This window comes from Jaculus jaculus, chromosome 1 (genome assembly GCF_020740685.1).
Source record: "Jaculus jaculus isolate mJacJac1 chromosome 1, mJacJac1.mat.Y.cur, whole genome shotgun sequence".
NCBI classification, from domain to species: Eukaryota; Metazoa; Chordata; class Mammalia; order Rodentia; family Dipodidae; genus Jaculus; species Jaculus jaculus.
Genome location: NC_059102.1, coordinates 147,417,951 through 147,439,171, shown reverse-complemented (window position 1 = coordinate 147,439,171; position 21,221 = coordinate 147,417,951). Strand labels below are relative to the sequence as shown.

The following is a 21,221-nucleotide window of genomic DNA, read 5'->3' as shown; positions in this document are numbered from 1 at the left end:
ATCCTGGAGAATCAAACTCAAGGCTTTTAAACTACTCAGTCATCTCCAGCCCCTAAAAGGAATATTTTATACTTGCTGTGTTTCTTTGTCTACCAATTAGCCACATGTAGATTTCAAAATCAAACTCTGGAATTCAGCACTAAGTAGGGACACATTACAGGCAAATCTCAGTGGGAGGTGGAGATCAGGAAAAGCCAGGGGAAGAGGATTGTCTGGAGAGGAAGGGTTTGGTCTCCTCCATTCTCTGTCTGACCCCTTCTCCTTGATGGAGATCCTCCACCTTGCTCAGAACTACATTTCCTGGCCCCCTGCTGGTTCTATGTCTGGGAGTCATCACACACTGCTTAAGACTGCAGGAGCCCTCCTGTGAGCCAGGTTCCCACTCCCAGTAGCCCGTCCCTCCGCCAGAAGCCTGTGGCCTCTTGCTGGCCAGGCTGAAGGATGCCACTGAGTGCTGATTCCCCAGGAGTCCCTCCTTTCCTTCGCTGCTTCTGGCTCGTGAAAGATGACCACACTTAACTTCTCTGACCTCTTTAAGTGAGGCTAATATTTTGATTTCCAGAGCCTGACTAAGGTGACAGGGAAGCAGTGAGCCAAGCACCTGTGGCTGTTGAAGACAGAGGACCCCTCCATTCAGCCTGCTTCAGGAGCAAAGACAGATGCCAGGAGGACAGAGCTGAGGCTTTATTGTTCAGAAAGGGCTGAGAGGAGGGTGCTGGAGCGCATGCTAGGGTCTCTTGGGGTCAAGGCTCTCAAGACACTAGAAGCCAATGGCAACAGGCATCTGGGTCTCCATAGCATCACCTGCGGGAGGGACGGGGGCAGCCTGGCTGTCATCCGCAGGGGGCAGGGGCACAGTCTCTGGGTCATCCGTGGGGGGGACAGGGGTGGCCTGGTCACTGTCCACCGTGGGCAGCACCTCATAGGTCAGGGTCCAGTACCGCAGGTACTTGGCCCTCAGGTTCTCCTTCATGGAACTGCTCGTCAGCTTCTTGGTGATCTCTAGGTAGTTGCCATTCTCCAGGGTATAAGGATACCAGTGGGTGGGCACAGGAGAGTAGCCCATGTTGGGGTCCCTGCAGAGTAAGAACAGGCTGGGTGGAAGCTGAGCTTACAGACCCATACTCCCAGCCAGTTCTGCACCCACACCTTGGCAGCCCTGGCTGTCTGAACCACTCTTGTTGCGTCCAGCCCTTCTAAGCTTGTGCTCCGTCTTGGGGCTTGGTCAGCAACCCTTATCCCCGTGTGCAAACTGGCTACCAAAGTTCAGGGAGATAAGCCCCTTGCCCAAGTAAGGGAATGGCCACAGCCCAGACCTGCACAATCACGGTGGCCGGAAGCCCTCAAGTCATCTGCCCTCGGGTCCAGCTCAACCCCAGACCTTACCCACTCCTGGCAAAGTTGGTCCAGTAGGCGATCATGGCCTTGGAGATGGTCCTGTCTTGAGCCCGGTAGCCCAAGGGTGTGGCAAAGGGCTTTCCAAAGACATACTGGAGGTCATCAGCGTGGTCGGCCCCCATCCACTTAGGGTAGATGGGCATCCGCGAGGGGCAGGAAAACAGGTAGGAGTAGGTCTTGGCACTCCTGAAAGGAGCAGAGCAGCCTGGTTGGCGGGGTGTTCCCCTAGGGCTACTCAGCCCAGAGATGGGTCCTGGAAGGAGGCCAGGGAAGCTGGAGAATTCCCACCAAGACTCATGGATCTATGGTTTCCATGGTGTTTGTAACTCACCTTGACCAAGCATTTGGAGGCACTTTCCTCCTGTAGTTCAGTATCAAGAAAGATTGGGAGGGGCTGAGGAAATGGAGAGATGGCCTAGTCTGCTGAGCACTTTCCACACAAACAAGAGGACCTGAGTTTGACTCACCAGCACCTGCATAAATATGCTGTGTGTGGCACATGTGTCTATAATCCCACACTGGGTAAGTGGAGACAGGAGGATCCTCAGGGCTTTCTGGCTAGCTTGTCTCGTATAATCAATGAGCTCTGGGTTTAGTGAGAGACTTTGTCTCAGAAAGTAAGGTGGTTGGGCTAAGGAGATAGCTCAGGGGTTAAAGGCACTTGCTTGCAAAACCTGGGTTCGAATTCCATGGTACCCACTTAAAGCCAGATGCACAAAGTGGTACATGTGTCTGAAGTTCATTTGCCATGGCAGGAGGCCCTGGTATGTCCATACTTCCTCCCTCTCTCTCTCTCTCTCTTTCAGATAAATTTTAAAAATATTTCCCAAAGAAATAAACGAGTGAAAAATAAAAGGGTGATTAGCAGGATGTGGTACCTTTAATCCCAGCACTAGATAGAGTGAGGTAGGTAAATCTCATATGTTTGAAGCCAGCATGGGACTTACAGAGTGAGTTCTAGGTCAGCCTAGGCTAGAGTGAGACTCTACCTTGAAAAAAGCCCCCCTGCAAAAAAAAACTTATAAACCAGGCGCTCTGGTGCATGCCTTTAATCCCAGCACTCAGGAGGCAGATGTAGGAGAATTACCATGAGTTCAAAAGCATCCTGAGACTACATAGTAAATTCCAGGTCAGCCTGGGCTAGAACAAGACCCTATTTTGAAAGAGCAAAAGAAAAAAAAATGTTATTTAGAGAGTGACCAAGTAAGACACCCAGCATCAACCTCTGGCCTATACATGCACATGCGTGTACACACACACACATAAGTATACAATTATGCACATCCACATATACATGTGCACTCACTTATGAACATACACAAATACATGTGGAAAAAGAAGTTGTTGGTACTCTCCATATGAGAGAACGAGTCACATGATTGGACAAGGCAAAGGCCTGTTTCCCTTTTAGCTTTGAATGATGGATTACCCAGAGCTAAATTCATCACTTCATTAGCCAAGAGGCCTCAGCAGGAAAGTGTGGCATGCTAGGCAGCCCTCACAGGGAGCCACCCGCCTCGCAGACACTCACTTGGCATTGGCTTTGTGCTGGGCCAGAGCTACCTCCGTGGGTATCAGGAAGAGGGTGTCAGTCTCCAAGTCTACCACAGTCTTCTTCTTGTTCACCTGGGATGGGTCTTGGGCCCATGACTCAGTATAGATGTCAAAGGTGGCCTTGGCGCCCTTGAGCCCCTTGCTGACAGTGAGCCCGCTGACCATCCTGTAGAAGTCCTCCCTGCCGGGACCAAGAAGACGCTAGACATGCTCGTGGTGCTCATGGGAGCTTGTCTGCACACCTCCAGACACACCCCGTCTTCATTTCCACCTTACTGACGCTTCCTCTCCTCCCCTGGGCTGGCCTCTCTACAGCCCACTTTTTGCCAATGTCCTTGGGTTCATGCCACCCTGGCCCTAGGCTCCTGCTTACTCTGTGATATCCTGGTTGGTCTTGTCAATGGCTGGCATGTCAACGGTGGCAAAGAGGTGGCCATCCATGTTGTTGATGCCTGCTAGGTAGTCGATGTCAGCAGCGTTGTCGTACAGGTTGATGGGGTCATCGGGGATGAAGTCTCCATCGACGACAGGCACAAAGCCCAGATAGTGCACAATGGGGTCTGGGTGGGAGAGCCAGCAGAACCTTCTACTGTTTGCCTGACCCTTCCCTTGGGCTCTTGCACTCAACTCTCTTTCCTTCTCTGATCTACACCAGAGACCTCCATACCAACACCCAGAAGCTTTGGGTAATCCTGAGTTGGAGGGATGTCTGTCCTGTGAGTTGTGAGATGTTAAGCCACAAACCTGGCCTTGATGTCAGGGACAACCTTCTCTACTTTGACAAGCAAAAGCATTTCCAGACTTTGCTCCACAAGCCAGCTCTGTCCTTCTGCCTCAGCATCAACCACTTGTTTTCCCCTCTCTCTTCACTGGACCCAAATCAGAGACAAGGAAGGCCTATGTGAACAAAATCAAGTTCTAGAAAGCTTAATAAGCTATATAAGGTATCTGATTTTTAAAAATATTTTTATTTATTTGCAAGCAGAGAGAGATAGAGAATGGGCATGTTTAGTTGGTTTAGTTGTTTCATTTATTTTTTAATATTTTTATTTAGGGCTGGAGGTTATCATTTATTAGGGCTTAGTGGTTAAGGCACTTGCCTGTGAAGCCTAAGGACTCAGGCTCAATTCTCCAGGTCCCATGAAAGCCAGATGCATGAAGTGGTACATGCATCTAAAGTTTGTTTGCAGTGGCCAGAGGCCCTGGGATGCCCATTCTCTCTCTCTCTCTCCCCTTTTCCCTCTCTCCTTCTGTCTCTAATAAATTAAAAAAAATAAAAACACTTTAAAAAATTGGGGGGGGCTGGAGAGTTAGCGGTTAAGCGCTTGCCTGTGAAGCCTAAGGACCCCGGTTCGAGGCTCGGTTCCCCAGGTCCCACGTTAGCCAGATGCACAAGGGGGCGCACGCGTCTGGAGTTTGTTTGCAGTGGCTGGAAGCCCTGGCACGCCCATTCTCTCTCTCTCCCTCTATCTGTCTTTCTCTCTGTGTCTGTCGCTCTCAAATTAAATAAATAAATAAAAATAAAAATAAATATATTTTTAAAAATTTGGGGGGGGTGTTTCAAGGTAAGGTCTCACTCTAACCCAGGCTTACGTGGAATTCACTACGGAGTCTCAGGGTGGCTTTGAATTCACAGTGATCCTCCTACCTCTGTCTCCCGAGTGCTGCGATTAAAGGTGTGCACCACCACACCTAGCTAAAGTATTTCTATTTATTTATTTGCAAGCAGAGAGAGAGAAGAAATGGACAGAGAGAATGGGCATACCCGGGCCTTTGGCTGCTGCAAACTAACTCCATTTGCATGTGCCACTGTATATTTGGCTTTATGTGGGTACTGGAGACTCAAACCCGGGTTGTTAGGCTTTGCAGGCCAACATCGTAACTACTGAGCCATCCCTCCAGCCCAAAAGTATCTGATTTTAAAAAGTCTCTATGCCAAGTAAGATGAATCTATGAATTAGAGGAGGTGTGGTGCTTATGTGTCATTAAGTCTACACTGTACAGTATATAACCACTTGCAAGTTCACAATTATAAAATTTGTTTCTGATCCAGGCATAGTGACACACGCCTTTAATTATAGCACTCAGGAGTCAGAGGTAGAAGGATCACTGTGAGTTCGAGGCCACCCTGAGACTACATAGTAAATTCCAAGTCACTCTGGGCTAGAGTGAGACCATACCTCAAAAAAATATTAAATTTGTAAATACAAGGCTTAGTGGTTAAAACATTTGCCTGCGAAGTCAAAGGACCCAGGTTCCATTCCCCATGACCCATATAAGCCAGATGCACAAGGTGGTGCATGCGTCTGGAGTTTGTTTACAGTAGCTGAAGGCCCTGGCATGCCCATTCTCTCCCTCCCTCTCCCTCTCTCTCTCCCTCTCTCTCTCTCTCTCTCTCTCTCAAATGAACAAAACAAACAAACAAATAAATAAAAGAAATGAAAAAAATTGTAAAAACAAAAGCAGCTGAGAGGATAAAGAGGCGCTGTCTGTGGGGGATGAGTTCTGGTCAGTTGGCTAAATTGTGTGAGGTCTACGCCCTCCAAACTGCTGACTGGCCCCTAAAGAACCCAGAGGCTGGCTGGACAGGTGGAGGCTGTCAGCTCAGTAGAGCTCCAAACAAAAAACGTAGCTTAAGTGGTATTCACCCAGCATGACCAACAATAAAGAGGAGGCCAGTGATAGGGCTTGTTAGAATCTGCCCTGGCAGAGTGCAGCTTCCAAGCTGAGAAGCTGGCACTCGGTGTTTGCTCCAGCCACAAGGGCCAAACACCACAGTAGGTGGGTGTTTGGTTAAGTGTTTGCTGAATGAACTAGGGAAGGAAGGATGGTGACTATCCACCACCAAGACCCTGGATGGGGTCCAGTAAGCTCCCCAAAGTACGTGCAAGTTACTGCATATCTATGTGTCACTTGGGGGGCATGGAGCCCACATTTGCCTCCTCAAAGGGGAGGTGGTCCATGTCTCTCTGGAACACAGGATGAACAACACCCCTTCCCCTTACCACTGGGGCCTGCCAAAGAGTGGTGGCTTGGGACACCAACGAGTTAGGGACAGGATCTGGCCCCAGTCTGGCCGCTTCTTCTTTTCTCCAGAAGCTGAGCTTGCCCTCGCAGGACCTCCTCTGCACCTGCCTCCCACGCGGCTCCCTCCCAGGAGCACCTACTCACACTCCAGGCCCCTCAGGGGCATCTTGTAGGCCATCGTCAGGGCACGGGGGTCGGTAATCTTCAGACAATTGGCCATCCTGCTGGTGTCATCTGTGGGGCAGCCCACCTTCTTAGCAACCTGAGGGAAAGCACCGGTAGGTAGGCAGCTAGAGGAAGCCAGTGATAGAGGCTTGGAATAACTGTGAGCAAAGGCAGGATCCACAACAGAATGGAACTGAGCAAGGGCCCCACTAGGACATCAAACTGAGCCCCCACCACTGCCCACTCCTGCCCTCTGTGCTCACCATTTGGGCCCAAAAGAGTGGGTTCTTCTGGATGGCCCAGGGGCTCAGTGCCACGCCACTCTGACTGATAGCTCTCCGGATGAGGCCCTTGTTGTAGGGGGAGAGGGTCTACAACACCCAGACGTCCCATTAGCAGTCTGCCCCCAGGCTGAGGGCTCCCAACCAACTACATCAGCCCCACTCTCCTCTGTCCTTTGTCCCCAACCTCACTGGCTCCCTCCTTGGAGGCAGCCTTCCCCCACCAGGGGACCTCAGACCTGCAGAGAGACGCTGGCACCTCCAGCGGATTCCCCAAAGATGGTGATGTTATCAGGGTCTCCCCCAAAGGCAGCGATGTTCCGCTTCACCCAGGCAATAGCCATGTGCTGATCCCGAAGGCCATAGTTACCTGGTAGGGGGAGTGGCCTTTAACTAGGGCTGGAGGAGGCTAGACTTGAGTGGCTGAGGGACTGCACTGTAGGTACAAATCATGTCCCCGACTACATTGAGACCCGGATGGCAAATGGTGGGTCTCAAGAGGCTGAGTGGGATGGACTGCTGGAGGTGTATGGACAGGAGTGGCCAGCAGAATGGCCACCCCGCTCATCTCCCCCACTCCCTTGCACGGCCCCTCCTGTGCTCTGTCCATCCTGTGGCTCCCATGCCCACCAATCTCTGCCCCAATGTACCATGCTGTCATCACTTTCCCTGTCTTGTTCCCTTAGACGTCTCCCTGTGCCTCCTGGCCTCACTTATTTCCCTACACTGCCAGGGGCTCCTATACTCTCAGCTCAGCTCCAGCATCCCAGCTCTGTGGAAGAGGCTCTGGGCCTTGCTGTGGGGTATTCTAGAGCTAGTCGGGGTTGAGATACTGAGGAATGCCCCTCTGCTGAGCTCTGAGCATGCCCACTGCCCCATCCCCAGGGCCACAGACATGTAGCAGACCTGGAAGGTTGGCATCCCCGGTGCTAAGGAAGCCCAGGGGTCCGACACGGTAGTTGAAGGTGACCACAATGACGTTTCCACGTGTAGCGATCTCCTCCCCATCATACAGGTAGTTTTTGAGGAAATTGGCCCCATGGCCAGACCCCATGAGGAAGGCACCTCCGTAGATCCAGATCATCACAGGCAGGTTGTGGGACACTGAGACAGGGACAGGCAGTGACTGCAGTTGCCTCCGCCCCTACCCCCGGCCGCCTTCCCAGCCACTTCCCTGGCCCTGATGAAGTGGACATTCTGCCCCAGAATGTGGCAGAGACCAGCAGTAATAGTTCCTCCTCCTTGTCCTACTCTGATTTTAGGGGTACTCAGCTTTGCAACACCCAACACAACCCACACCAGGACTCAAAGAGCTCTTGGGATCTGGGGGCCAGACCTTGCTTCCTGCCCTGGGGGACCCAGATGTTGAGGTAGAGGCAGTCTTCATCTCCATAGGTGTTGTCCTGGGTGATGGTGGCCTGCAGGCATCGTTTCCTGAAGTCCTTCGCTTTCAGAGTTCCTGCAGTGACAGATGGGGCTGGTGTGAGGGAGACAACCAACCCCTTGCCACCTTCACCCAGGAGCAGTCTAGCACCCAGCACCCACCTTGCCAGCCGGGGTGACGCTGGGGATTCTCCAAGGTCCTGGCAGTAGCAAAAGGGATGCCCTTAAAGATGTCAACAGAGTCACCACCCAGGAGGCCCAGCTTCTTGTTGACGCCCACCACGAAACCACCTTCTGTATACACAGAGCCCAGCTGGGGGAGAGACACAGCAGGGTGAGACAGGCTCGGTCCTGGCTGGCCTCAGTGCAGAGTGGCTGGCTGAGCAGGCTTCAGGGTGCCAGCAGCTCCCACAGACAGCTTCCGTCGGGGGACGGGACAAAATGGGCCTCCTGCCGCTTGCTTGAGGGGCTGGTTCACTGTTCCCCACTCTAGGGCACCCTGCTCCAGCATCTAGAGGAGCTGCTCCAGCCCACGTTCTACTCAGCCACCTGGGATCCAGAACCTCAGTTTTCCCATCTGCAAGAGAGATTGCAGCAATGTTTTCCCAGAAACATCAGAGAGGCCTGCAGAAGCAGGCTATGCTCGGTGTATTAATGTTGCATACCCAGCCATGAGCTGCTGAGGTGTGGTCCCTCTCTCTCTTTCCCTTGCCTCCCCAGTGCCTAGCTGGCTGGGCATGGAGTTGGTGACCCAGTGTACAGGTACTCACAGTCCCTGTGCTCCCTGCTGAGAAAGACCCTACACCTTACCTGGCCCCTCAGCACTGCCATTCGGTGTCGGGCGGACTTTGGTGATGAGCTGCCCAGTAGGACAGCTCATGAGAAGCCTGGAGGCAGGTGCTCATTGGTCACTGTCCCCTGGGAACTGAGGTACAAAGGGTTTCCTGCTTGAAGCTGGATGCAGCTGACCAACTTTGGGGGCCATCAGTAGGTCGCCTCTCTTTGTCTGTCCAGTGTGTGCATGGGAGCAGCTCTGTTTACCTGGACAGCAGTGGTAGTGCTGCCCCCTGACTCTTCCCTGTGCCAAGTTCTGGATGGCCTGAAGCCCCAGAGCTAGCTGGGATCCCAATAGCCCTCTGAAGTCCAGGCCTATGAGCTTGCCACCACAATGGGTGAGTTACCAAGAAGGAGTCAGCCAAGAAGATCGTCACCATAGGTACCTAGCTGGGGCATTTGAGCATCCTTATTCCAGCTCCCACGCTGCTGGGAGGGGCCAGGAAGGCAGCTCAGTGCCGGAGGGGCGGGGGAGTCACCTCTCCCAAGTGTCTGTGTGGTTGTGACTTGAGAGCCTCAGGGAGACAAGAGTCCTGATCACCGTGGCAGGGTCGGAGTGATGACCGGCTATTGGAGCAGTGAGGAGGAAGTTCAGATCCCTTTGCTCCTCAAGATAACCTTCCCAAAAAAGAAAATGTCTTCCAACCCACGGGAAGAGCTCAGAACCAGCACTCCAACTTCTAGGTTCAAGGAGCAAGTCTTAGGGACTGCAGGGGATGAAGAGGGTGGTTCTCAAGCTAACGGTGGAAGATGAAGGCTGGAGAGAGAACAGGTTGGACTGAAGTGTGAAGAGCTAGGATCCTTGGTGCAAAGCCAACATACTCTTCCAGCATCTGTCCAGGTTTCTGTGACTTGGCCCTCATGGGCGGGGGAAGGACAGTTAAAAAGCAGACTACAGGTACCCTGGAAAAGCTGGTACAGCTTCGTGACAGCACTCATGGGCAGCTTTGCACATAATAGGTGGGGTTCACACCTTCCCAGGAGGAGCAGAAAATGGAGGCTGCATGAAGGCCAGGCCCCTGGTTTGGACTAGATGTTTGGGATTCCTGTTAACAGAACAGGAAGTGGTTGCTGTGTAATGTTGGGCAAGCTGCTTATCTGCATTGGGCCCCTGCTTTCCTCTCTATAAAATGGGGACAAAGCCAGGTGTGGTAGTGCATGCCCTTAATCCCAGCACTGGGGAGGCAGAGGTAGGAGGATCACTGTGAGTTTGAGACCACCCTGAGACTACAGAGTGAATTCCAGGTCAGCCTGGGCTAGAGTGAGACCCTACCTCGAAAAACAACAACAACAACAAAACGGGGACAAAGCCTCATGCGTGGTAGTACACGCCTTTAATCTTAGCACTGGAAAGACTGAGGGAGGAAGATCACTATGAGTTCAAAGCCAGTCTGGGACTGCTGAGTAAGCTCCAGGTTAGCTTGGGCTAGAGTAAGACCCTACCTCACATGGGGGACAAGTTGACCTCAGTGGGGTGTTAAGAGGTCAGATTGCCAGTATTGGAGGTAAACTTCAGGAGGCCCACCTGAGCTTTAGAGCAACAATGGACTTTACTATAAAGGTCTTCCAAATATGGTAGGGATATACTTACACCAGAAACTGCTTCTGGAGACTGGGGAGATGGCTCAGCAGTTAAGTTACCTGCCTGCAAAGTCTAATGACCAGAGTTCGATTCTCCACTACCCACATAAAGCCAGATGCACAAAGTAGCACATGTGTTTGGAGATATTTTTTGTAGTGGCTAGAGGCCCCGGTGTGCCTATTCTTTCTCTCTCTCTCTCTTCTATCTCACTCTGCTTACAAATAAATTAAAATACCTTTTAAAAATACTGCTTCTAGCCGGGTGTGGTGGCGCACGCCTTTAATCCCAGCACTCAGGAGGCAGAGGTAGGAGAATCGCCATGAGTTCAAGGCCACCCTGAGACTCCATAGTGAATTCCAGGTCAGCCTGGACCAGAGTGAGACTCTACCTCAAAAAAAGAAAAAAAAAAGAAAAAAGAAAAATACTGCTTCTAGAGAAAGGAAGGGAGGAGGGTACTTAATAGGTTGGTATTGTATATATGTAAGTACAATGATTGAGATGGGGAGGTAATATGATGGAGAATGGAATGTCAAAGGGGAAAGTGGGGAGGGGGGAGGGAGGGTATTACCATGGGATTTTTTTTAATAATCATGGAAAATGTTAATAAAAATTATATTTAAAAAAAATACTGCTTCTAGCTGGGCATGGCACATGCCTTTAATCCCAGCACTTGGGAGGTGGAGGTAGGAGAACCACCGCGAGTTCAAGGCCACTCTGAGACTACATAGTGAATTCCAGGTCAGGCTGGGCTAGAGTGAGACCCTACCTGGAAAAACAAAAACAAAAACAAAAAATTGCTTCTAAGAGCCAGGTGTGGTGTCACGCCTTTAATCCAAACATTTGGGAGGCAGAAGTAGGAAGATTGCCATGGGTTAGAAGCCACCCTAAAACTACATAGTGAATTCCAGGTCAATCTGGACTACAGTGAGAAAAACAAAAACAAAAAAACCAAAAAATAAAAACCAAAACCAACCAAACAAACAAAAACCCTGCTTCTGGGCTGGGCATGGCAGTGCACGCCTTTAATCCCAGTACTCGGGAGGCAGAGGTAGGAAGATCGCCATGAGTTTGTGGACACCCTGAGACTACATAGTGAATTCAATGTCAGCCAAGACCAGAGTGAGACCCTACCTTGAAAAACAAAACCACCACCAAGGAAGTGGGGAGTTCAAGAGTGCTGCTTCCAGGGGGAGCCTGACAAACAGCACCAGGGTGAAGGAGATAGACACTGAGGACACTCAACACCTACCAAAGCAGATATCCAGAGGGTCCTAAGAACTCATCACTGAAGTAGACTTAAAACCCACCTACCAAGACTCGTGAATTTTGCAGAAGAGGGGGAAGAAATAATGTAAAAGTCACAGGTTGGGACGTCATGCCCAGAGGCACTGCCTCCCCCCAATAACTGCTGCTCCCACAATGCATAACCCACAACCTCATGGGGAATACCAGCAACCCCGCTGAGGTGGACACCCTGTGGAATGGAGGAAGGAGGAGGGAGCTGGAACCAACACATGATGTATCCATACAAAATGTTCTTAATTTTTTAATAAAATTAAGATCTGGTGTATCTGAAATTCAAATAGCATTGCCCTTGCTGTGCTGGATCCGTGAAGGATGTGCGGAGGACAGGGCCTGCACAGCAGGCACGGCTGAGTTCTTACCCTGTTCTGTCTGTCCTCTCTCCTCCAGGCCCTGTGCCCACACTTAGCTCAACAGGAAAGAGGACGTGGGGCCTCTGCAGGCCTTTTACTTACCTTCGCAGCACTTGCCACTGCCAAGCAGCAGGTAAGGCCAACAACCAGCAGCTCCAGGCGCCCCATGGTGAGTGTCTTTGTCTGGACAGCCTTCCCTTTGTGCCCCGGGTATTTATGGAGTTGGTGCCAAGGCTGCGCGCGCACACACAGGATCATACACACAGATGCACAGGTGGGAGACGGTCTATCTTTCCCAGAGCAGGCCGCTCCTGGGCATCTTGGGTGGTGCCCATGGTACACCTGTGTGGGTTACTGCCTACCTGGGAACAGAGACAGGTGGCATGGATGGAGGGTGTGCTTCTAGGATAGAGGACTGGTTGGGTATAGAGTATCCTGTATTCTGGCTTTCACCAGGGCTTGGTGTCACCTTCAAAGAAATGGACACAATTCACTTGTATGCCTTGTGTGCCCCACCTTCAGCAGGGCAGTTGCCCAAGGAACTCCCTCAGGATGTCCCCTGAGGAAAAACTGATCATCAAAATGGTTCAACCAGCCCAGTGTGGTGGAGTACACCTTTAATCCCAGCACCTGGGAGGTTGAGGTAGGAGGGATCGCTGTGAGTGTGAGGCCACATAGTGAATCCCAGGTCAGCCTGGGCTAAAGTAAGACCCTACCTTGAAAAAACAGAAAGAAAAAAGAAAAAGCTCAACCAAGGACCATGGGCAGAGAGACAAAACTAGGGAGAGGAAGAGAGAACTAGGTCAAGAGTGAAGGTCATGGAAAAGGAGGCCATTAGTTCTAGGAATGTGTCACTCTAGCAAAAAGAAAAGATTAGCAGGGCATAATGGCTCATACCCCAGCACTTGGGAGGCAGAGGTATGAGGATTGCCAAAAGTTCAGGAACAGCATGGCCTAGAATGAGATGCTGCCTCAAAAAAAAAAAAAAAAAAAATTACGGTGATAAGACCCCCATGAACCAAGTCTCAAACTGAATTAAGGGATTCAGCTACATCTGAGGTTGCTCTCCCTGCAGATATCCCAGAGCGCGGCAGCTGGTAGGGCACAGCGTCCCTGCAGGCTCTACCGGACCCAGTGTAGAGGTCTCCATGGTGCACAGGAGGCAGAGCATGCAGAAAATGGGGAGAGACGTCTACAGGAAACACACGGCTAACTTCTGCCAGCTGCTGATTCTGGGAACCAGTGCTAAAGGAAGCAGTCCTGAGCCAGGGTAGCTGTTGCTCAATATGATTGCTAAGGAGGAACAGAGCTTGGTGCTTGCCTGCAAAGCCGGATGGCCTGGATTCTATTCCCTAGTACCCAGGCAAAGTCAGATATAGAAAGTCGCGCATGCATCTATAGTTTGTCGGCACGGGCAGGAGGCCTTGGTGCACCCACCCATTCTCCATAGGTCTCCCTTTCCTCTCTCTCCCCCAAGTGAATATTTAAAAACATGTATTTTGGGCTACAGAGATGGCTTAGCAGTAAAGGCACTTGCCTGCAAAACCAAAGGACCCTTGTTTTGATTCCCCAGGATCCATGTAAGCCAGATGCACAAGGTGGCGCATGCATCTGGATGTCATTTGCAATGGCTGGAGACCCTGGCAGGCCCATTCTCTCTCTCAAACAAGTAAATAAAAATTTAAAAATATATAAATATCTTTTATTATTTTATTGTGTGCATGTGGGCATGCTCAGGCCAAGGCATGGGTGCAAAGGTCTGAGGACAACTTTCCTGCCGGTGCTCGCCTGTCTACTTCATCTGAGGCAAGGTTTCTTGCTCTGCTGTTCTTTGCTGTGTTCGCCACAAGCTTCTGAGAAATTTTCCTGCCTCAGCCTCCCATCACTCTGTCAGCATGAACACACTAACTGCAAAAAGAAGCTTCTCTGACCAAAGGTGAGAGTAGCAGTACTCTATGGCATAAACATAAATGTCTAGAGGGCAGTTTGATGGCACACATGTCCACTAACTAAACGTATGTTGCATTTTCTTTTTGAGGTAGGCTCTCACTCTAGCCCAGGCTGACCTGGAACTCACTCTGTAGTTCCAGGTTGGCCTAAAACTCATAGTGATCTTCCTACCTCAGCCTCCCAAGTGCTGGGACTAAAGATGTGCATCATTCATGGCATGTTGCATTTTTTGAGACGGCCATGGTGTCTTCCAAAGTGGCTATACCATTTGATGTCCAATAGCAAAGAACAAGTCCCTGTAGTTCATAGCCTCAGCAGCATTTGCTGGTGTCTGCTTAGGGACTGTAGCCATTGTACGGGTGGCTGTCACTGCAATGCCAGTTTAGTTCCCTTGTGGCGAGGTGCATCTTTCATCTATTTGTCTGCCAACTACCTATCTCCTTTGGCCCATGTTGTAATCAGGTTATATTCTCATTACTGAGTTTTGTGTTCTTTGCATATTTCAGCCCCCTTGTTTTTTTTTTTTTTTTTGAGGCAGGGTCTCACTCTAGCCTAGGCTGACCTGGAATTCACTACGTAGTCTCAGGGTGGCCTCCAACTCACGGCAATCCTCCTACCTCTGCTTCCTGTGTGCTGGGATTAAAGGCGTGTGCCACCATGCCCAGATCTTGTTGCTTAAAAAAAATATTATTGGGCTGGAGAGATGGCTTAACGGTTAAGTGCTTGCCTGTGAAGCCTAAGGACCCCGGTTCGAGGCTCGATTCCCCAGGTCCCACATTAGCCAGATGCACAAGGGGGCGCACGCGTCTGGAGTTCACTTGCAGTGGCCGGAAGCCCTGGTGCGCCCATTCTCTCTCTCTCTCTCCCTCTGTCTTTCACTGTGTCTGTCATTCTCAAATAAAATATTTTAAAAAATATTATTACTATTGTACATATATGCATACAGGTGGGTGCATGTGGAGGCCAGAGGTGGATGTTGGGGTCTTACATGGGTGCAGGGGATCAAACTCAGGTCCTCATCCTTGTGGGACAGGCACTTTACTGATCAAGGTATCTCTTCAATCTCTTTGGTTTGTTTCTGACACAAGGTCTCGCCGTGTATTCCTGTCGGTAAATTTCAACTCACAGCAATCTTCCTGCCTCTGCCTTCTGAGTGCTGGGGTGAGTGGCACTGTACCCAGCCTCTTTGCTGATTCTGGATAGCAGTCCTCTATTTTAAATATGTCTTTTGCTAATATATTCTATGTGGCGTGGCTTCATTTTTAGTCACCCATTTCTTTTGCTAAACAGAACATTTTAATCAAGTTCAGCTTATCAATTATTTCACATATTCTAGCTTTGGTGTAGCTAAAAAGTCATTGCTAAGAATAAGAGTGTGTTTAGGAGGTTGCATATGATCAAGGTATGTTATACATGTATGAAAATGTCATGATAAAACATTTTATACAATTAACGTACACTATAAAGTTATTTATTTTGGTTTTTCAAGGTAGTCTCTCTGTATCCCAGGCTGATCTGGAATTCACTATATAGTCTCAGGGTGGCTTTGAACTCATGGTGACCCATCCACCTCTGTCTCCCAAGTGCTGGGATCAAAAGTGTGTGCTACCATGCCTGGCTATACTATAAGGTTTAAAATATAAAAAGCTGAGGTTGGAGAGATGGCTTAGCAGTTAAGGCACTTGCCTGTAAAGCCTAAGGACCCAGGTTCAACTCCTTAGTGCCCACATTAGCCAGATGCACAAGGTGACACATATGTCTGGAGTTCTTTTGTAGTGGCTAGAGGCCCCACCATGCCCATTCTCTATCTGCCTCTTTCTCACTCTCAAATAAATAAATAAATAAATAAAATACATTTTAACATATATTTGCAAGCAGAGAGAAGTGAGGCAGAGAGAGAATGGGTGCACCAAGACCTCTAGCCACAGGAAACAAACTCCAGGTGCATGGTAGCACACACCTTTAATCCCAGCACTTGGGAGACAGAGGTAGGAGAATTGCTGTGATTTTGAGGCTACCCTGAGACTACATGACAGGGAATTCCAGATCAGCCCAAGCTAGACACCTATCTCGGAAAAAAAAAAAAAAAAAAGACAGGGCTGTGAAGGTGGGCGCTTGATTGCAAAATCTATTGGCCTGTGTTTGATTCCCTGCACCCATGGAAAGCCAGACCAAAGTGGTGTTTCTGGTGTTTGTTTGCAGCAAGAGACCCTAGCATGTGCGTGAAATTCTCTCTTCTTCTCCCTCTCCCTCTCCCTCTCCCTCTCCCTCTCCCTCTCCCTCTCCCTCTCCCTCTCCCTCTCCCTCTCCCTCTCCCTCTCCCTCCCTCCCTCCCTCTCTCTCTCTCTCTCTCACACACACACACACACACAGAAATTTTGAAAAAGAACTCCAGGTCAGCTTGGGCTAGAACGAGACCCTATCTCAAAAAAAGAGCAGGTAGCCTAATAGTACTCCAGGTTTGAGGTGATTGACTCTATAGTTAAAAACCTGACAAAATTAAAACCAAGTAGACTATACTAAACATTTAAGGAAGAAATAGTAACAATTCTCAAAATAAAATCATCACCATCTAGTTTTAGTTTTACATTGTATGTTCAGATCTGGTCTGTTTGTTTTTTTTTTTTAAATTTTATTTATTTATTTGAGAGCGACAGACACAGAGAGAAAGACAGATAGAGGAAGAGAGAGAATGGGCACGCCAGGGCTTCCAGCCTCTGCAAACGAACTCCAGACGCGTGCGCCCCCTTTTGCATCTGGCTAACGTGGGATCTGGGGAACCGAGCCTCGAACCGGGGTCCTTAGGCTTCACAGGCAAGCGCTTAACTGCTAAGCCATCTCTCCAGCCCTGATCTGGTCTGTTTTGAGTTAATATTTGCAAAGGATTTAAGACATGTGTCCAGATGTGTTTTGTTACATGTAGTGTCATTTGCTCCAGGGCCAGAGAACTATTTTATTTTACATAAAGCAGTTGTTACTTATTTAGTAAGGGGCCCACATGGTCTTATTTTTGAGACAAAGCAAGTGATCTACAACACTGAATGAGGAATGAATAAGCAGTCCCAGAAACACCCAGAAGAGACATATATTGTACATCCAAAAACAAAACCACCAGTTGGCCTCTTGCTACATCAGTCTAATATTCCAATGGCAGAGATTCGATGTTAGATGGCATTTCCCCCACTCTGGAAGTCTTTCATAGCCCTGGTGGCCTTGGACACACAGCAAGCCTCCAGACTGCTGGGATAAGAGGCATGAGCCACTGCATGCAGCTGGAAGGCACTGATCTCAATGAAAGGTGGAGCCTTAGCCCCACCCTTGCTTAGGGCTGCCTGTGTGCTGGGGGCCCCTGGACCCTGGCAGACCTACTACACCCAGCCTCAGCTGGTACTCTCATCAATTCCTTGCTTCTCCCAAAGGCTGGGACAGAAAAACAGGCCAAACTAGCAGCAGTAGGATGCTATATACCAGCTGTACAATGCTAACTCAGAGGACAAAATTTAACTTCTGGCTTATGGTGCTAAGTTCCAAGTTCCAAGTCAGGCTGTGGAGGCCTGACTACTGCTGAATGTGATCAGTTCACTGTGACACACAGTTTACTATGGGAAGATCCTGGATGGGATGCTGGGCATCTAGGACCTCCCTGAAAGGCTAGGCTGCAAGTGTCAAAGCCAGATTAGTACAGCTGACAAGGTAGAAAAGTAACCTGATTGACACAGAACTTAGGCAAGTAATTATTTGTGTGTATGTGTGTGGTGGGTGTGCATGGATGGGAAGGCATGTAAGCACATGGAAGCTAGAGGCTGGTGTCAGGTATCTTTGATTGCTTGCCCCACTTACCTGCTGGCTCAGGAGTTTGCTGTATGACAACTGGAGCACAGCCTGGGCCTGCGAGTCTCTGCTTCTATTCATGAACCTGGAGCTTGCCAGTTTGGCTAGTCGAGAGAGACAGCTTGCCCCAAGGATCTTGTCTCCACTTCAGCAGTGGAGGTACAGGTGGGTCACCACACCCATTTACATGGGTGCTGGGGGGTCAGAACTCTGGACCTCATGCTTATGCAAGTGTTCTACTCTGTGAGTCCTTCCAACAGCCCCAAGGCAAATAATTTAAAAAACTGAGAGCTGGAGAGATAGCTTAGCTGTTCAGTTGCTTGCCTGTGAAGCCTAAGGACCCATATTCCACTCTCCAGATCCCATGTAAGCCAGATGCACAAAGGTGAGGCAGGTGCAAGGTCTCACAAGCCCACTAGGTGGCGCATGCATCTGGTGTTCAATCGTAGTGGGGTGAGGACTTGGCACGCCAATTCTCTTTCCCTGTCTCTTTCTCTCTTGCTTGCTCTAAAATAAAAAAAAATAGATAAAAATAAAAAACTGACAAGGGGTTTCTAAGAGGAAACACTTTCCTGTGAGAGCAAAACATACTTGGGTTGGCACCATACGAAGCAGATTTACAGATCTGCCACAGGCCCAGGCCTGCTGCTGTCATTCTTCTCTTGGGACCTTAACTTCTATTTTCTTTACTTTTTTAAAAATTTTGTTGGGCTGGAGACATGGCTTAGCAGTTAAGTGCTTGCCTGTGAAGCCTAAGGACCCCGGTTTGAGGCTTGATTCCCCAGGACCCATGTTAGCCAGATGCACAACAGGATGCATGTGTCTGCAGTTTGTTTGCAGTGGCTGGAAGCCCTGGCATGCCCATTCTCTCTCTGCCTCTTTCTCTGTCATTGTCAAAATAAATAAATAAAAATAAATTTTAAAAAATTATTTTTATTTATTTACTTGAGTGACAGAGAAAGAGGCAGAGAGAGAGAGAGAGAGAGAGAGAGAGAGAGAGAGAGAGAGAGAGAATGGGCAAAACAGGGCCTTCAGTCACTGCAAATGAACTCCAGGCGTGTGGCCCCTTATGCATCTGGCTAACGTGGGTCCTGGGGAATCGAACCTCAAACCGGGGTCCTTAGGTTTCACAGGCAAGAGCTTAACCGCTAAGCCATCTCTCCAACCCGGGACCTTAACTTTTCTAACACTTCCCTTTCCTCCCCTCCCTTCCCTTGTGAGCTACCACGCCCAGCCTAAGCAGAGTGATTTACATGACTCTTAGTAATCATAACATTTTATTGTTGCATGGTATTAAATTTTTTTTTCTTTTTTCTTTTTTTTGAAGTAGGGTTTCATTCTATCCCAGGCTGACCTGGAATTCACTATGCAGTCTCTGAGTAGCCACTAACACATGGCAATCCTCCTACCTCTGCCTCCTGAATGCTGAGATTAAAGGTGTGCACCACATGCCCAGCCTATATTTCATATTTTGAAAATGGCACATGTATGTTGTAGGAGAAAGACAGGAGTAATTATGCTGGTGTTTCTAGAAATCAAGATTTTTGGCAAAGCATGGAAAAAAGTGTACAATCAGGAGGAAAACCATATGATCTTACATTGTAATTAAGAGGCATCTGGATTTTCCCTTTGTGAAGACACACATTTCCATCCCCAGCTGTAAGTTTAAAGGCCTCAGCACCAAAGACACCAGGAGCCGCAGCAGACACATTGATGTCTCTCAATAACACCCTCACATGAGTGCTATGGTTTCAAGCTGGTGTGTCATCTAAAGGCCCATCTGCTAAAGGCTCAGCCCCCGGCCTGTGGCACTATGGGGAGGTGGTGGGACATTGAGGAAATGAAGCCTAGCAGGAAGAAGTTAGATCAGTGGGAGTGTGCCATTGAAAAGGATGGTGGGAGGCTGTAGTTCAGTGGGTAGTGTTTGCCCCGCATATACAAAGCACTGAGCTTGAACCCCAGCCTGTAAAACTAGGCACTATGGCTCCCACCTGTAGTTCCAGCACACAGAAGGTAAAGACAAGAGGACCAGATGTGCAGTCATCCTTAGCTACAGGGCAAATTTGAGGCCTGCTTGGGCTACATGAGACCCTGTCCCCACACCCCCCCAAAGGAAGGGAGAGATGTTGGGGCTCTCACCCTCTCCTCTCCTCATCTTTGCTTCCCAGCCATCACAAGGTGAACAGGCCTCCTCAGCCATGCACTCCTATCATGGTGGACTGACTGCCACCACAGGCCCAAAGCAAAAGGGCCAAATGATTGTGATCCAAAACAGACCTTCCCTCCTCATATGTTCATTTTCTCAGGTATTTTGGCACAGAAATCCAACTCATACACCCAGGAAGGAGGGCACAGGGGAGGTAAGTGCTGGCTTGAGCAGGAAATGCAAAGCAAGAGCCATGATGGGGCAAAGCCAAGGAAGACCAAATCCTGAGCTGGGTGCCAGGTCTGTAGAAGCCCGGTGGCTGCCCTCTGCTAAGTACAAGGTGGGCATCTGGTGACAGACTAAACCAAGTTCAAAATTTCATTACCAAGTCAGGGAGGGTGCACTGGTGACCACTGACCATTTCTAGACCCTTATGCCATAGACATCCTTCTGTTGGTATGGACTTGGAATTTTTGACTTTCCCTACAAAAGTATTTGTCCACACTCATTCTGCTTTTCCTTCTCAGCATAGTTCTCAATGCATCATATGGGCTACTCAACACTTTTTTAGTTTGTTTTAGTTTTTTAGAAGACTCTGTAACGGATGAGTTTGCCCAGCTGCAGGGTGCCTAGTGTTCTGAGTGTTTCCAGTGGGTTAGCTATGGCTGTCAGCAGGCCAGATGCCATAAACCTACCTTCAACTTGGTGGGTTTACAGAGCTATCACCCATCAAGAGTCAAGGAGTTTCAGTATTCTGGATGCTGATAAAGGGGGAACAGGTATTCTTCTGCTTTCCTGACTGAATGTTATTTCAGAATAACTGAATTGTGAGGAAAAGTCCTCTACAGAATTCCAGCTACAACATAAAGCACTGCATCCCCTAAGGAAGTATCAATCCATATAATAAATGAGTGTTTAAAAAAGAACACAGCCAGGCGTGGTGGTGCACACCTTTAATCCCAGCACTCTGGAGGCAGTCATAGGAAGATCAGTGTGAGTGAGGTCACCCTGAGACTACATAGTGTATTCCACCTTGAAAAAAAAAAAAAAAAGAAGCCCATTGTGGTGCTCACCTTTAATCCCAGAGGTAGGAGGATCACTAAGAGTTCAAGGCCACCTTGAGACTACACAGTGAATTCCAGGTCAGTCTGAGCTAGAGTAAGATCATACCTCGAAAAAACAAACAAAACAAAACAAAACAAAACAAAAATGGCTGGAGAGAGAACTTAGTAGTTAAGGCCCTTACCTGGGAACCCAGGTTCAACTCCCCAGAACCCATGAAAGCCAGAAACACATGGTGGCACCCATTCTCTCTCCTTTGCTCTCTCTCAATAAAATAAATATGTTAACAATAAAAACAACAAAAATCCTGTACCTCCAACTGAGTACATCACTTGAAAAAGGCCTTCAGGGAT

The 21,221-nt window shown here is 49.2% G+C and overlaps 1 protein-coding gene across 1 annotated transcript; it reads right to left on the bottom strand.

The window, feature by feature from the left end:
- Positions 1-707: 707 nt before the first annotated feature.
- Positions 708-12,233, bottom strand: Cel (carboxyl ester lipase). Its single transcript, XM_004654047.2, has 11 exons — positions 11,982-12,233; positions 7,971-8,121; positions 7,762-7,884; positions 7,332-7,529; positions 6,665-6,795; positions 6,408-6,515; positions 6,124-6,241; positions 3,326-3,512; positions 2,930-3,133; positions 1,387-1,584; positions 708-1,076 (listed from the first exon to the last, which is right to left on the bottom strand). Exons 1-11 carry the CDS (start codon positions 12,135-12,137, stop codon positions 761-763), a joined length of 1,890 nt encoding a protein of 629 aa, XP_004654104.2. The 5' UTR covers positions 12,138-12,233; the 3' UTR covers positions 708-760.
- Between the last annotated feature and the right edge of the window lie 8,988 nt (positions 12,234-21,221).